Source organism: Cyprinodon tularosa, unplaced genomic scaffold, assembly GCF_016077235.1.
Source record: "Cyprinodon tularosa strain WSP-4 unplaced genomic scaffold, ASM1607723v1 ctg283, whole genome shotgun sequence".
NCBI classification, from domain to species: domain Eukaryota; kingdom Metazoa; phylum Chordata; class Actinopteri; order Cyprinodontiformes; family Cyprinodontidae; genus Cyprinodon; species Cyprinodon tularosa.
Window position 1 is genome coordinate 106,165 of NW_024038989.1, and position 17,052 is coordinate 123,216.

Below are 17,052 nucleotides of genomic sequence, written 5' to 3' on the forward strand. Positions count from 1 at the left end.
AAATTAATACATAGAAAGAATAGAATTAAACCAATCAATAAATGTATAAATACTACATGTTGGCAACGATTTATTTTCTTTAATCTAGATTAATCTCACTGTAATCTTGGAGTTAATGTAGATTAATCTAGATTAAAATTGCTCATTTGAATTCTGCCAAAGGGATTCATGAATTAGAATCTGAAAAACAAGGTTTTAAGTATAAATGAGATGAAATCATTAAATAAGATTAGGAAGAATAAAATAAGACAAGAATGACATGTGTTTGCTACCTAAATAATAAGTAAAAATAAGTATTTAAAGCCAGGTGATTCAGCATACCAGGGGCTCATCTCCTGCATCACCTATTACCACAAAAGCTACATTTTGAAAAAGCGTCCCACTTTTACCCACATTCATCAAAGCAATCATCAAAAAGCAAACATGGTGGTGGTTCCATCATGCTGCGGGGATCTTTTCATTGAGTTGCAACAGAAAAGCTAGTCATGGCCTCATAGAAGATGGCTGTATGAGAGCCCAGGGCAAAGCCTGGTGTAAGCCTGATGGCGTAAGCACGTTCTTAAGAAGTATGTAAACAATTGCAGCACCAGATAATTATCATGGGGGCAAAGGAGGGTCCTGAGTTTTTACAGCTGCGTCCGATTAACTGTATCACCACAAATATTAGTAGTATATATACAAAGTACCTGATTAAAAGCCATGGATAACTTTTCCTCCTTTTGTAGTTGCAGTGTGACAAAGTTTGAAATGGTTCAAGGGTTGTACACTGTTTAAGGGATTGTACTAACCTGTATTCTCTGATCCTGATCTTATTGTTGCTTTACAGGGGAATTCTCTGCTCTTCCTGCCTAACGTTTTAAAGGTGTATCTAGAGAATGGACAGACCAAGGCTTTCAAGTTTGAGATTAGCACAACCGTCAAGGTATTTTGAAGTTTATTATGAGTAGCTTCATGAGATGACACAGTTATAAAAATTCTGGTTAATTAAGATTTTTTTTTTTATGAATATGTTCTGAAATGTAAAAAAAAAAGTCTGTAAATGAAACCTTTTTTTTCACATCAGGACATTGTGATGACGCTAAAAGAAAAACTGTCCCTGAACCGTATTGAGCACTTCTCCCTGGTGCTTGAACAGCAGCACAACAGCAGTAAGCTATTGCTGCTACATGATGAAGAGAGGATACATCAGGTATTACAACAAGTTGGGAACACATTTAAGATTTCATCTATTTTTGCAAATATAAATGTTTGATATGGTGCGTTTTCAGGTGGTCCAGAAGAAGGAAGTTCATAACTACAGGTGTCTGTTCCGTGTTTGTTTTCTGCCCAAAGACTTCAAGGCACTGCTCCAGGAAGACCCCTCTGCTTTCGAGTATCTTTACCTACAGGTAAAGCTCCTGGGAAAATAACATATTCAATGATAATGATTTTTTTAGGGATGCACGATATAATCGGCCCCCTATCGGTATCGGCTTGTATCAGCCCTAAAACTGAATATCGGACATCGGCCACCCCCCCGATATTTAACCCGATATTTGATCAGCTTCTGAGTTTCTAAAGTCTAAAAAAAATAAATAAATACTACTTCTTCTTCTTCCTCAAAAACTTCTTTTTTACAGACTTAAAAACTTCTAAAGACGAGGGAAAAAATATTGATACATTAAAATATCACAATATCTTCATATGCTGATATATTGCCATTCAAAAACACCATATCAATCTCTTTTTTACTAATGAAATATTGCTATATGTCATCGTTATGCTACGAAATCCCCCGAAAATTCACGAAATTTTGCCATATTTTTCTATGTTGATATATTGACGCAGTATCGATCTATTTTACTAACAAAATCTCACAAGAATTTCCAAATATCATGAGAGTTTCTAACAGAACGATGAAATTTCACGAGATTTTGAAAGTAAAATAGATCGATACCGCGTTTTTAAAAATCAATTTGATATCAGCATACTGTATGAAAATATATTTGAGTATATTATTTTTCAAAGTGTCAGAAACGGATAACAAAACTGCTATTTTCAATGACTACTTATTTTTGTCCAGCTTTAACATCGGTATCGATATCGGTTATCGGCTACATGAGTTTTAAAATATCGGCATATCGGATATCGCCCAAAATCCCAATATCGTGCATCCCTAATTTTTTTATTTTTTTATTTTTTGACTATCAACCACAGAGAAGACTTTGGCTCTATAAAACACGTATTTGAATCTGAATTTGAAACTATATATTATGCCAAGTAGTTTTTCCCTTTTCGGGGGCAAAGCTGGACATGCTAATTGGTTTACCTGGCAATTCACAAATGTACCTTCTTATTTTCCCCAAAGCGGATTTTTAACTTTGCCACAGTATCTCTTTTCCTGTTGGACACATGACATCACCACCAAATTGCTGCGTGGGTCCGACCAAAATAGATCAGGGCTTTACTTTGGTCAGAGCTATCCGAACTCAGTCAGAGAATTGTGTACCGTCTGGCCCGCCCCATGCTTTTTCAATGAGCTTTTTCAATAAGCTCTAAGAGCCACACCCTCATATGGGCTACATTTTCAATGCATCTATTGGTAAAATGTGTTTTCAGGCCTTAATATGATCTAATACAGAGAAATGACACAGCTATGACAATTTCACCATGCTGTATTGCTACTAGGGTTAAAACGATTCATCGGATTAATCGTTATTAATCAATTATTGAAATAATCTTCAACTAATTTAGTAATTAATTAATCGTTAAGTGTACTGTAGTTTAGAGATGCTAAAATATCTCTTTAGCTGCCAGAGCAACCCACTAAGAGCAATAATTATCGGAAGATATGTAAACATTTTGCATTGCAGATAAAAAAAAAAAAAATGTCATCCTTCAGTGGGCTCTATCCAGAACTCCTCAAGTGGAAAAGTGTTAAAAAAAAAAAAAAAAGTTCACCTAGTCTAATTTCGAAAAAAATCTTCTTTAAGGAACACTGGCTATACAATTGTTAGCCAATTATTTAAATATATTTGACAGATGAATTGATTTGCTAAATAGCCATTAGTTGCACCCTAATTGCTACTTTTTGAAGTAATTGAAGTAGTTTGAAGTAATTTTCACAATGCCACTATAATTCCCTGTTTTTTATTTTAAAATACATAACATTGTAGAATAGATTTAAGTACACAAAAAAAAATATCTGGGATTCTGTTGGGATTACTAGGCAATTAACAGAGGATGTTTAAACAGATCCAATAGATGCCCCATTTATCAGTAAATACTCAAAAACATAGCTACGACATTGGCTTTAACTTTTTTTATAGTCGTCATCAGGTATATTTATGGGTTTTCTTTTTGTGTGTGTCTGTTTAAGGGAGTAAACGACGTTCTGCAGGAGCGGTATGCAGTTGAGATGAGGTGTAATGCAGCATTGAGGCTCGCCGCTCTGCATATTCAGGAGAGGCTGGTGAGCAGTGGACAGTCCCCCAAAGCCAACCTGAAGATGATCACGTAAGAAAGTTATAAAAAAAAGTCTTCTTGCCGATTATCACACTAAAGCAAATGCTCATAAACATATCGGAAAAGATCAATGTATTATAAATATGTAGTAACAATAGTCTATTTATATGATGCTATTGGTTCCCTTCCACAATTATACAGACATGCTTCACTAGAAGTTCAATGTATTTATGTTTATAAATAAACTGATCTACCAAGAAGAATAAAATCAATAATCCCCCTATAAAAATAATTTTTACTGATGCTTAAGGGCATATTAAAATACATTTACTCATTTAGCAGAGGCTTTTATCCGCACAGAACCATTATTCAGGTTTTAGCACAGGAGTATGATATCCTTGTACAAGCATCAATTAGGAGATCGATTAAAAGGTGTAAGCCAAATGGGTGAGGAACATTTGATATGTTAGGGCAGGGGTCTTGAATGTTTCCCAGGCCAAGGACCCCCAAACTGATGGCAAGATGGAGCGGGGACCTCCTAATTATATATATTGTATGAAATTGTGTTATATCAAACTGGTCCTATAGTCACTCCATTACAGATGAAGTCATGTAACGAAAATCATTTCTCCTTGGGATTATTAAAGTATTTCTGATACTGATTGCTGGTTGATGGGACAGGTGTTGTGAATGAAATGGTGCCCAGCTTGAAAGAGGTCCTGCGTGTTGCTGAATGTGTGCATTGATAACTGAAAGACAACTTCTGCCTCCATTTATCTGTTCACTACAGTGTGTTGAATTCATGTTAATGTGTAAGACATTTCAATTAGTGGAAAAAAAATGAAGAGAGGAATATAAAAAAAAGTCTAATCAACCCAAACTTTCACGACCCCCATGCTGTACCTCCGTGGACCCCCTAGGGGTTGCAGACCCCTTGTTGAAGACCTCCGTGTTAGGGTATGACAGAAGTTGGTTTGCAGTATTTTAGTAGTTTAATAATACTGGAAATGTGAAATGGAAATCCAGACAAAGTAAAATGTAAGACTAAGTAAAATGTTGGGATTAATAGGAAGGTTTAACTACTATGACTTGGCTTACTGCTTATTCTTTTGAAGTCTCTAGAAAGCACAAATCCTTTTAAGTAAATTGAAGATTGTGGATATTTTTTCAGTTTGGCAGATAATTTCACAAGCTTTGCTGTGAAACTGCAGCCCTGAAGCAACATTAATGACAGCTAAATTGATTTACAATTTGGGTTAAAAGCTGTAAAACATTTAAAATATTAATTGTCTTTGCGCTCTTTATCACAGTCCACTAACTTTAATATTTTTTCATGATAAACCAACACCAAATGTTTTTTTTTTTTACAGGTTTTAGATGTTTGCCTAGGGTTTGTGTTCTGTCTGAGGGTGAACCTCTTCATATCTCAATCCTTGTGGGGCCTCAACAGGTTTTGTATTTTTTTCCAAATCTGCTCAGGGTAATGTGCAATGTGGGTTTTTGTTTTGGACCAAAAGGTTTATTTTGATCCCAACTGCAGTTTCCCTTGCAAAGATTTTGGCAAACTGCAAACAATTTTCTTTCCTCGATGCTCTAGTTATCTATAAAGACAAGGTCAATACAACTGTGACTGATAGCTTGTTCATTGATGGATTTTCCTCCTTGAGCAATGTATCTTTACAGCTCCTCCAGAGTTGCCATAACACTGTTCCCTGCTCAGGTTCTTACTTTAGGAAGTTGGCCAAATCTTGGGAGACTTCTATTGGTGCCCGTTTTATTTCCAGATAATTAATTGAATGATCCTCTGTAAATTGTTTGAAGGCCACAGGAGGTAGGAGATATTTCATCCACATTGAGCATTGACAGCGTGTACATCAGCTTCATTTCTGTCAGTATGCCCCAGGTCAGCTGTGGCTACAATCTAACCTGTTCTTCAGTCTTCATGGTGCTGTTTGGTACAATTTGGAAACAATGTTCTTCAAAAAACCTTTGAGGCCTTCACAGAATGACAGGATTGATACAGCCATTGGTTTCACAAGGTTTCATTTATGGCTGACATGAAAAAACTGTTCTAGGAAACAAAGATACTTCTTATTTCAAATTATTTTTAAGCATTTTGGATGTCTACTTCTTACAGTTACTGGCTAATAAAAAAACAGACCTTTTAGCAGTTTTTTTCTTTTTTTTATGCAGGAAGACTTGGGGGATCGAAAATTTTGTGTCATCGACATTACTGAGGAATATGCGAGAAAAAGATCTGAGGAAGGCCATCATCTTCCACCTGAAGAAAACCCAATCCCATCAGGATCCCAGGCAAAAGGCCCTGTCAGTAGAACAAGCAAGGATCAACTATCTGGAGGAGCTGAGTGATCTCAAATCCTTCGGGGGAAGTTGTTCGGTGCTACTTTGATGGTACTCTTTTTGCTTTCAAGTGGTGTTTTTGCTTTTAAGTAATTGCTGACATTGTCCAACAACTTTTTTATTTATTCATCTGGGGGGGAAAAAACATCTATTTGCTCTTTCTTTCTCTCTCCCTTGGGTTTTGGTTTCTCCCGTTAGCTTCAGGATAGGGAATCGATGGTGAGCCTCCTTGTTGGAGCGCGCTATGGGGTGAGTCAGGTGGTCAACCACAAGCTGAGTATCATGACAACTCTAACAGAGTTTAACAGCATCACTCGCGTCGAGCTGCTTCCCGAATCAGACAAAGTCAGCCTCGTCAAAATATACCTACAGGACATAAAGGTAAGATCCTAGAGCATTAAGCACACTAACTTGTACCTGATGTTCATTCATAAAGGGATTATATCATCATTTTGACATGGCCTTAAAACCCACCTTTTTAGGAGAGCTTTTATTGAACTTTTGCCCTTTTACCTGTTGACTTTGTTTAGTTTATTCTAGCTTTTTTTCATGCTCTCCATGTGTTTTTAATTTAGCACTTACCTGATTTACTATGCAGCACTTAGGGATTTGTATAATTATAAAGTGCATTACAAATCCAACGTATTATTATTATTATTATTACTATTTTGACAAATTTTCCCTTTCCGTTGTTTTAAGACCTGTAGCTTTATTTCTGTTTCTGTAGCTAAGACAGAGAGTAGCCTGAAAAAGAGAAAATGGGTGCTGAGAGCACAGCCGTATACTGGCGACATTACATTCAGAACACCTTGGTCAGACCTCAGTGGATATGATAGAGGCTACCAACAAACAAAGTAGTAACAGTAAGGTCACCAGCTCAAATTAAGAGAGAATTAGGAACAGATTCATGAGGGAATTTATCAAGTGAGGTGGAGGAAGTCAGGAGAAATGCTTCCTATCTCCTTGTTTCCACTGGGTTTGGAGGCGGCATGTACATGGTATGGGCGGGCCTTCGCCAGGCCGTTGAAGCTGATCACAGCAATAGTAGTCGATCAGGATGGTTCCACTGAATGTGCCATTGTCAGAGGCAACCAAAGAAAACTCAAATGTAGGACTCAATTCAGGGAAGTGAAGTCAAAAAATAATTTAATCTACTTCAGCACAATGAGTTGGAGCAACTGACAAAAAAATCCCCAAAAAACAAAGGCTTGTCAAAAAACAAGTAGAGCAAATAGCTTAGCTGCTAGACAAGGCAGAACAAAGGCAGGAACGCTTAAACAAAAGTGACAAAGATGAACTGTCAAAGAAGGCTGCAGAAGGAGAGAAAAGGGGAAGTGAAGTAGTCTGAAACAAAAACTGAAATTTTTACATTTTTTTAAAGGTTACTTTATACTTTTATACTTTAAGTAGTTTTTAGAGCACATACTTTTTCACCTTTACTTGAGTAAAGAATCAAGTTGATACCTCAGCTTTTACCAGAGTGTTTTTAAACTGCAGTATCCATACCTTGACATAAGTAACAATGTGTGTACTTTCAACACCACTGTAAAAGACTAGATTGCATTTTCTGGACCATAAAGAATGTGAACATTTAATTTAAGAAATAAAGGAAAAACTAAAGATTAGAACTCACCTATACATGATGGATCCAAAGAAAAAAAAAAGTATGTGGATTAGGTAAGAGCAGGCACATAAGATACTAGTACCACTGCTCCCCGAGCACCACACAATGGCAGCCCACTGCTCCCCAAGGGGATGGGTCAAATGCAGAGAGTGAATTTCCCCATTTTGGGACAATAAAGGGATTTACATTTTGGTTTATTGTTCTATATAAAGCTAAGTGCCGTATTATACTGTGATGAGGAAATCCTGATGTGATCAGAGTCCAACCACTACCAGAGGAATAGGGTGACCGTGAGAAGCATGTACGCTCCGCTTCCACATCCAGCGGAACCGATTGGTAAGAGACCATTAGTCTGTAGACCTAACAGACTGGAACCCAACTCAGGGATTTAAAAGCTCTCAGTTTTCAAGTAATTTGCCTAAATAAAAAATCTAAGATTCTATCAGCATAAAGGGTTAGTTTATTTGGTATAGACTAATGTTCTATAATGTTATCAATAATGGCACGCTTATCTGTAGTATGAAGATTTAGAGTCCTGTGAACTTTGATGCTCAGGTCCAGCCTGATTAAATTAGCCAATGTCTGTTTATCTTGTAAGCATCAATAGATGATTCATTTACTCTCCCAAAAGCTCACTGTTATGACATGTTTTGGCTACAGGTACGCAATCTATTACCAATTACAGATAAACAGAACTTAATTTCCTCAAAAAATTAAACTAACCATTAAAGGTAATTTTGATCATTTCTGTTCTGACTTTATGAAGAATCTTCCATGACCCCCTCGTCCAAACCTTTTGTTTTCCTTGTGCATAGCCCATCACATTACTGTTGGAAGCAAGTGCAGCAAAGGATATGTCCTGCCTCATAGCAGGGTACTGCCGCGTGTTTATTGACCCCAACCTCAATGTCTTCCCTCGGATGGATGACAAGAAACACAGAGTTTCTGCAGAAGAAGGTACATTATCACTTTGTAGCATGTAGGTATTTTAAAGTGAACTTTTAAGACTTGTTAAAGCAATAAAATTCCTCTTACATTTTCTATATGGTAGATTTCCAAAATGATCTATTTTGATGGCTTAGAAAGGATTCTGGAAAATAAAGATCAGTCTTTAAATTTGTATTTATGCTCAAGATGGAAAGAAAATAACTACAGTTTGGAAGAAAATGACCAAACATGTACTGTAGGTTGTTTCCTTTACTTATTGTATTATATTGTGTGTTGTAACGCAGGAAAAGACAAATATTCAAATTATATCTTTTTTAAATAAGTCTCAAACTTCAAAGTTTTTATTGGGTACAAAACTGATATATGAATACTGATATATTAAATTATCCATAGTTGGATTCTACTGTCCAGTGTTTAATTTGCATAATGAGGCATATTATAGTGAAGGAGATTAACACCAACGAGGTTAAGACAATGACTTTTCACATTTTTCTAGTGTATAAAATCAATATAAAATATACCGAGGTTGCAGTAATTGTAACTGTAGGACCTCAAGGTGACATGTATTGTAAAGTAGCATTCTATAAATAAACTAATTTGAATTGAAATAGTAATCTGAGAAAGCTGTAGGTCTGCAAGTTGTGTTTTCTGTCATAATGCTGCTTTGAATGTCAAAAAATTGGGTTGTATTGTTCAACTGACCGTTGCTCTGATATGGGCTTACAGGTTACGTGTCACGATGTGGAAGTGACTCTGAGGACTCTTCTGACTTGGATATGGAGCCATTGTACAGCCTGGCATCTCAAGATGACCAAACCTCTCCTTGTGTTAAATCCTCGTCAGACCCTGACGGAAGGAAAAGGAAGGACAGGGACCTGATGAGAAGCAAATACAACGAATCTAAGGGAGAGATACCTGTGGAGAGCAAAAAACTTAAACAAGAGAATTCTCCTGATACTGCAAAGGAAACATCTTCACTAGAAAACAATGGAGGGAGAGAAAAACAAGACATGGTGGAAGTACAGAGACATGATTCAAAAATACAGATCCAAATAACAGACGGTTCAGAGGGACAGAAAATAAACCCTGGGACTGGAGAAGAAGAGCAGCCGACTGTGTCAGAGGCATCAGATTCATGCCATACTGACTCCCGTGTCCTCAGCAGTCCCTCCAGTGACTCTCTCGATGCCCTGGAGGAGGATGATTTAATTTCCTGTTCCTCCTCATCTGTCCAGACTCATGCTCGGTCACAGGCTCATGTTTGTACCCACTCCCCTATTCAGCTTCACTTCCACTCTGACGGCCGCATTCAGCCTCACCTCCTTGCTCCTCCGCCACTTCACTCTCACCCCCTTATTCACCTCACTGTGGTTAACTGTGGGAGGGAGCCAGAAGAAGGAGAAGGCAGCAGCAGATCAGGTGATGGTGCTGATCCTAAGCTTATCTCCACCCTATCTCAGAGCCCCAAAGTTCAAAAACATTCAAGTGAACTCTGCTCAGCGGACAGCTCCCTGTGCTTTGCTGAGCTCTCCCGCCTTGTAGACCTCCTGCCGAGCCCTCCTGAGGCTAGCGAGGATGATGATGCTGAAGAAGACGATCTGCAGCGAAAGGCAAAGTTACAGTGCGGTATAAGTGGGACTCTAAGAACGGATGACAGAAGAGGTGTTCAGGGGCATCCTCTTTCTACTTCTCCGTCATCCCCATCTTCCCACAAAGACTTTTTTTTTAACTTTGACCAAAGCGATGCTCGCTGCTACTACAACCTCTGCTCCAACATCACTCCTGACAGCGCTCACAACCTTCCAGGCCCTCAGCATCCTAACAGTGGAGGGTCGCATAAGACTGAGGTGAAGACTGCAGACCCTGAGCCAGTTCCCATCCTCCAGCCGCCACCTGGATTTGGGGACAGCAGCTCTGATGATGAGTTCTTTGATGCAAGAGATCGCTTCACCTCACCTGAAGATCCAACGTCAGGGGCCGTCCCAAGAGGTGACTTAACTTCAGGCACACATCCATGCTGATAAAAACAAAGTTATGTCTTTGCTGCCATCTAGTGGCTGTGACTTTTAATACACCAAAGGAATCAAGTAATGAATTCCAAAGCAATTTTTTTTTTTATTAAATAAGCATATGTGTTGTAAATAAATGCAAACTTTAAAAAAACATAGCTACAAAGAAGTATGATTAAAGAATGCCAAAAAACAGTTATATGGGTAGATTGTTCCACTACAAACTATCATTGAAACCCCTGATAGAATACTTCAATTAAATTATTAATAAAATGATTTTACATCACCCATCAGTGCATCTTTCTTAATTATAGCACCATCAGAATTATGATTAGCATAGATCCAGTTATACATTTAAAGATTTTTTTTTTCTATATTTTGATTAATCCAGTTTGGAGTAGGGCTGAATAATTTAGTGTTATTATAATCCTAATTTCAAAATCGGTGTGTGATTGATTGGCTAATATAATTAAAGAATCATGAGTCCATGATGAGTGCCCGCTGGCTCAGAATTTGCAGCAGCGATTTTCACTTCGTTGAAGTTTGAAGTAGAATTGAAGTGAAGAGAAAGTGTGGTGATCGTGACAGATATTCTAATTGCAAAATGTATCCATAACACTGCCATTGCAAAGATTTTTCATATGGTAGAGCCTGAAACCCAGAATTTATTTTTTTAGAAGATCAGAGTAATGTATAAAACCATTAAAAAAGTGAAATTTTTTCACAAAACTGTCAGCCTGATTAATAAAACATATCTGTGTTCTGTACTGTAAGCTCTGTTTGCAGTCAATGTTTGGTTATGGCTTATCGTAGATTTTGCACTTCATAGAAAAGCTGTTGAATGGCTTGGATCAGTCTTGAGCTGTTCTGAGGTGTTAATGGAGTCCAGATTACTCTAAAGGACTTATGACCTCATATATTACAAATACAGTCCTTCATAATTTGTCTTTAAATTCACATTTGATCATTTTCAGGAGAAACCGAAATTAGTAAAAAAAACTACAAATAAAAAATGTATTTCTTACAATAGCGAGAGTTCGACTCGAGTTCGAGTTTATTAATATATCTGTTTCATTTCTCTATCTCAGTATCAATTGGCAAAAGTCACTCACCCACCTACATTTAAGGTTCCTTGGAGAAGTACAATAACTATAATAATTATTATTATTATAATTTTAACAAAAAACATGGGCTTAACAGACCATAGATGAAAGTAGAAAATCCTGAAATTTTCAGTGTTATTCATAAATATTCACACTGATACAAAATGCCTTTTGTCACCCTGGCCAATTTTGTTCTTTTCTTTCTTTCAGGAATTCAGATGAATAAGAAGCTTGACTCCAACAGCTTTGTCAGTCTGAGTGATATCAGAGTCTCTGTGATGGACATAAATAAAGATAAAGGGGCAGAAATGGACAAGCAGAAAGAAGAAGAGGAAAGAGGAAGCAAAGAAACAATGTTCCTCCTCCGGAAAAGGTCCAGAAAGCGACGCTCTTTCATGGAGACTGATTATACCTCTCAAGTGACATATCCAGAGTCTGATCTGGATTCAGAATCCAATTTAAACTCTTGTAGGCTTCAGAAAAACATATTGACTGATTCAAGTGATAATACAATACTGACTTCAGATCCAGAACCCTCAGAGCAAACCCAAAATCCAAGCCTTACCGTCTCCTCTCTCACGCATGCTGAAGGAGAGCCAGCTCAGCTCGAGTCCAAACCCATCCTTTCAAAGCTCCACTCACATGGACCGGGCTTTCTTTCTGCTTCTGAACAGACCAGAAATTTAAAGCCTCCTTCCAGAACAAGGAAACAGGAAATGGAGATGGAACCAGATGCGATGGAATCCAAATCAGTCACTGATCTTGTGAAGGTGGTGCCTCCTACCATCACTGTTGTCCGCTGTCGGGTCGATCCAGACGGAAAGGAGAGTGCAGATCGGAGAGGAGATGGGAAGGAGGAAGGGGAAGATCAGGAGGAGATGAGTGGAAGGAAGGGGGAATCGAAGGAGGAGAAGCCAGCTTGTTTAACAGGAAATGGACCATTCACTACTCATATGTTTTTACCTGATATAATTGAGGAGGAAGAAAAAGATGACGTGAAGAAAGAGAAAATGTTTCAGTTATCATCCAGTTTAAAGAGACCCCTTGTGGGCGCTGAAATATCACAGGACGCTACCTTAATTCCTAATAGTTTAACAGAAGTAAATAAAAACGTGGTCACTACCCAGATAAACACACATGTGGATAAGCATTTCCCTCCGTTGATTACATCGCCACCACCTCCCCCACCATCACGGCTTCTCCCTCAAACTCCCACTGGACTCAAACTGGATTGTGAGACTCTGGTCAAAGAAGCAGAACTCCACAAAACCATTGAAACCTCAATCAAACTATCTGCTTTAAATTTAAAAGAAGAAATCAGTTGCCACAGTGACACTGCACAGTCCATAAAACAGACCTTGGTGAGCATAAATGATGAGGAACTCATTGGTATTCAGGAATCTACAGAAAGCTCTAATTCAGACAATGTTTTTGAGGATGAAGATGATGCACACACTAGTTTTTCACCAAATTGCACTTCAGACGAGCATCAATACGACAGGACTGTAAGTGCAAATAGTTGCTTAACGCAGGGAACTACAGACAAATTACACATTGAGGCACAGCTTCATTTAAATTGTGAAGAGCAAATTAGGGGACTTAATGCAGATCACATTCTAGCTATAAAGTCTATTAGAGCTAAACTTGAAGCTACAACCAACATCATATCTTCTCTTAACTCAGGAACAGAGCTGAAAAACATGGGCATATCAAAACCAAAAAGTGATTCCTCCTTGGTGGGTGGCGCCACTGCAGACAGTTCAGGAAGTCCCAGCATTGTGATCCCAAAAGCTGCCACTCTGAGCGATCTATCCAAAGACTTAACACCTCCAGCTCGTTTTCTCTTCCAGACTTATTCACCAAGTATCATGGGCCGTTTATCGGCCTCAACACTAAGGGGGAAGATTCAAAACTTGCCTCTTTATTTGTCACGTTCCCAAGAAAGTCTGACTCAAGCAGGAGTTGAGAGTTCTGCACAGAGTCCAGCAAAGGAAGCTTGCAGGAATGAGGCATATCCCCTCGACGGCTTCCATGATATCCCACAAACATTTGACTTGGAGACGGGCTTGGCACCTGATTCAGCCGAATCAGATGATTCAGATGCAACTTTGACTGGATCTGAATTGGATGGGGAGTTTTTTTTGGAAACAGCCTCAGCACAGAGATCTCCATTGACACCTGAGAAAAAAGAAGTCAGTTTTGAGCTGCCTGTGCAGACGGAGCCCAAGCAGCATCATCAAACCCTATATGCCGGACCTAATGACAATACACCAGGACCGGTGACAGAGCCTCCTACATCCATCATACATTTTTTTCAAAGAGATAGCTCTGGGTTGAATGCACATATGCCAGGACCCATTAAAGATGCCCCAGAGTTAAATATAAGGGTCAAGAATCTATCTGAAGACATTCCAGGGTATAAAGACAGCAGCCAGTCTCCGATTGTGGTCACAACCCAGAATCTGAATGGTCCACAACTTGCTTTTTATGGTCAGTCCCAAAAAGTCAGAAGGACAAGTAATGACAGACCTTTGATGGGTCTTTGCAGACCTTTAGAGCAAATTTCAGACCCATCAAAAGTTCCTTCTACTAGTTGTGAAGTGTTCACCATCTGTGAGGATCTGTCTCAGAAAAGTCCTTCATCTGACCTGGTTTCTGCTACACCCCTAAAGGCTGAATTTGGTTGCAGCTCTTTGTTTGCATCAGGGTGTGAGTCTGTAGCAGAGAGTGTTCAGATTCCCCTGGACGCCTGTGGCTGTCCAGCATCATATACAAACTGCTTCAGTGGGGAAGAGAGCTTTGATGATGAGCTTACAGTCTATGAGTTCTCCTGTCGCTCTCAAAACAGCAGCATTTCTCAGACCTCCAGGGGAGGTCTTCATCTCATTACATCTCCAACTGCTCCCTCCTTCATCTCCACCTCCTCCACCCTGTCCCCATCATATCCTAACCCCATCCTTTTATCCACTTCTAACTCTGAACTCAGCCCTCTTCTCTCACCCCCCTCAGAATCCTCCAACTCATATTTGTCTCAAGCGCACAAGGACACTCTCCGTCATCTGGGTCAGCAGCACTATCCAGAACCCCCTGAAGGTTTCCAAGTTCTTCGCAGAGATGTAGATAAACTCCTGACAATTTTGGAAGGTAGCAACAGCTCTGACCGATCTGTGGAAGGGCTGGGGGGTCGCCACCCAAGGGACACATGCCCTGCACATTTCACAGAGAACAAGAGGGTACTGCAGTTGGAGGCCAGACGGCTGATGTCTGGTTGCCAGAAAGTGGCAGGCACTGGCCAGAGCCCAGACGAAATGCTCAAGTTCCTGGCTGACAGTTTCCAGACATTGGTAGAGCTTGCCAGCGTGTGCCTCTGGTTCTCTGGTTGCGATAGGTGCGATCGAAGGAATGCAGAGGCATGGGCAGGGCTGGCTGATGTTGCCCGCTCATTCAGGGACTTCTGCTTGGCGGCAGAGCGAGCCAGCAGCAAACGTAGTTGCCAGGACCTGAGCACCAAGCTGTTGGCAAAACAGTGCACAGCACTTACCGCCTCAGTCTTCTGTCTCACGCAGCTGTTCCGCACCCTCACTGCACTATGAGAGCACCACAACCTCAGAGATGGTGTCATGTCCGACCCAGAGCTGTTGTTTTATCAGCTGAGTCAAAAACATTACGGAGCCAAGTTTGATGCAGTTAACAGTGATCATGTGTAGAAGTGCATGTGATGACTTTCTTTATGCTGCACAATTTACGCTTAACACAAACTGGATTTTTGGTATATAGGAACTAATATACTTGAATGTATTCTTTATCTAACAAGCATATTTATTTACTTATTTATTGTACGGATTGCTACTGGGTGTATGAAGCAGCTTAGAATACCGGTGAAAGAAGTGTTTACAGGCCACTTTATAAGCAGGAGAATATGATTCTTAGATCACATACTCAAAACACAGAGTAAATGTCTTTTCCTTACTAATACACAGGCCAGGATAAATCTACCGTTTACTTCTGCTTGCATACAGTGCCTTGCAAAAGTATTTTTTCGCATTTTGCCATGTTCCAAGCACAAACGGGTTTTCAGTGAGATTTGTGATGGACCAAAACAAAGGAGCATATATGTGTCAGGGGAAGAAAATATATTTTCAACTTGAGATTGACACATATTTAACCCTCCTGGGTAAATGATTTTAGATGCATATTTTATTAAATGACAGCCATGAGTGTGATGAGCAGCTTTAGTTTTCCCCCCAGAGTATTTTGCTTTTAGCTCCAAATATTCAACTAATTATTTCCTGCTTTGAATGTTATTGTAGTGTATTGGTCTAAAGGAGATTAGACATTTTTTTTTTCTTTTCTTTAAAGTAATGTGTTTTCACAATGCCCTGCAGTATTACTTTGTGATGTCTATCACTTTATATCTTAATAAATTGCATTGAAGTCTCTGGTTATAATGGGAAATGTAACAAACGTTTAAAGGGGTGTGAACACTTGCAATGCGCTGTAATATACTGTATCTTTCTATAGTCCTGTTCGTCTGGGAGGAACTTTTTTGACTGTTACTGTTTACAAAACCAAAATGTAGCCTCAGATGTCATTCGAAAGAGTCAAATCTTAAGTTGTTTGCTATTTTATTTAGGGAGACTGGGGACAGTTGCAACACTATTTTCTTACCTTTCAACTACACATAGAAGATTGTGCCTGCATAAACCATTTTTATTAAACTTAGACAGATTTTTCACAATAGTCAATAAGAAAAAAAGTTCAACTGCTGTATGTCATGAACCGAGGACAGAGGGACCCAGTATTCAGGAGAGACAGTCAGTAGGAAAGTTCAAAAGATTTATTAAATTAAAACAAAGCGGAGCTGTGGCTCGCGGACACTGCAGGCGGGGGGCGGGGCACCGCCCAATCTCAGACACTCTGGGGGAGAAACACAGGTAAGTGACCACGATCAACCGATAGAAGTTTAACTGTGTTGGTCACTTACCTGGTTTAACAGTCCAGACCACGAGTGTCCCCAGTGCTGCAGTCCCAGAGGTGATGGAGGAAGCTGATCCTGGTGAGGGATCCAGAACAGACAGAAACAGGCAGGATCCAGATCAGGCAGGAACAGAGACAGGTGGCAGGATCCAGACTTCCAGGCATCCACAGGCTTCCAGGAGGGTTCAGAGTCTGACTGGGACCAGAAGCATGACCAGTTGGTCACGCACAGGAGCAGACAGGATCAGGTGCAGACTGGCAGGCACAGTGGAAGAGGGTAGCCGAGACAGGACGTAGGAACCGGAACTTGAAGCAGACTTTAAACTGGTCTCCACCCTGGAGCCAGGCTTACTTAGATAAAAACTGAACCTCCCCCCATAATGAGCCAAAAACCCAGAGGACTCCACAGGGGAGGAACAGTGAGACAAACACTAAAACCCTCATTCCACTGGCAGCTAGGATCCAGGACATGAACCAAATAAAAACTGAACAGAAAGACTGACAGAAAGACAAGCAATGATCTGGCACTGAATGCTCAGGCTGAACTGAATATAAACCAGAGGAAACAGGTGAGAGGAATTACTAA

General features: G+C 39.6%; 1 protein-coding gene across 1 annotated transcript in view; it reads left to right on the forward strand.

Annotated features, from left to right (window-relative positions):
- The window catches only part of LOC119786959 (FERM and PDZ domain-containing protein 1), a 64,825-nt gene extending 48,572 nt beyond the window's left edge, over positions 1–16,253 (forward strand). Inside the window, 10 exon segments of the mRNA XM_038290579.1 lie at positions 827–922; positions 1,064–1,189; positions 1,269–1,388; positions 3,359–3,495; positions 5,638–5,831; positions 5,834–5,856; positions 6,004–6,186; positions 8,245–8,386; positions 9,104–10,366; positions 11,700–16,253. Coding sequence (XP_038146507.1) covers positions 827–922; positions 1,064–1,189; positions 1,269–1,388; positions 3,359–3,495; positions 5,638–5,831; positions 5,834–5,856; positions 6,004–6,186; positions 8,245–8,386; positions 9,104–10,366; positions 11,700–15,082 — 5,667 coding nt within the window. The 3' untranslated portion in view covers positions 15,083–16,253.
- The last annotated feature ends 799 nt before the right edge of the window (positions 16,254–17,052 follow it).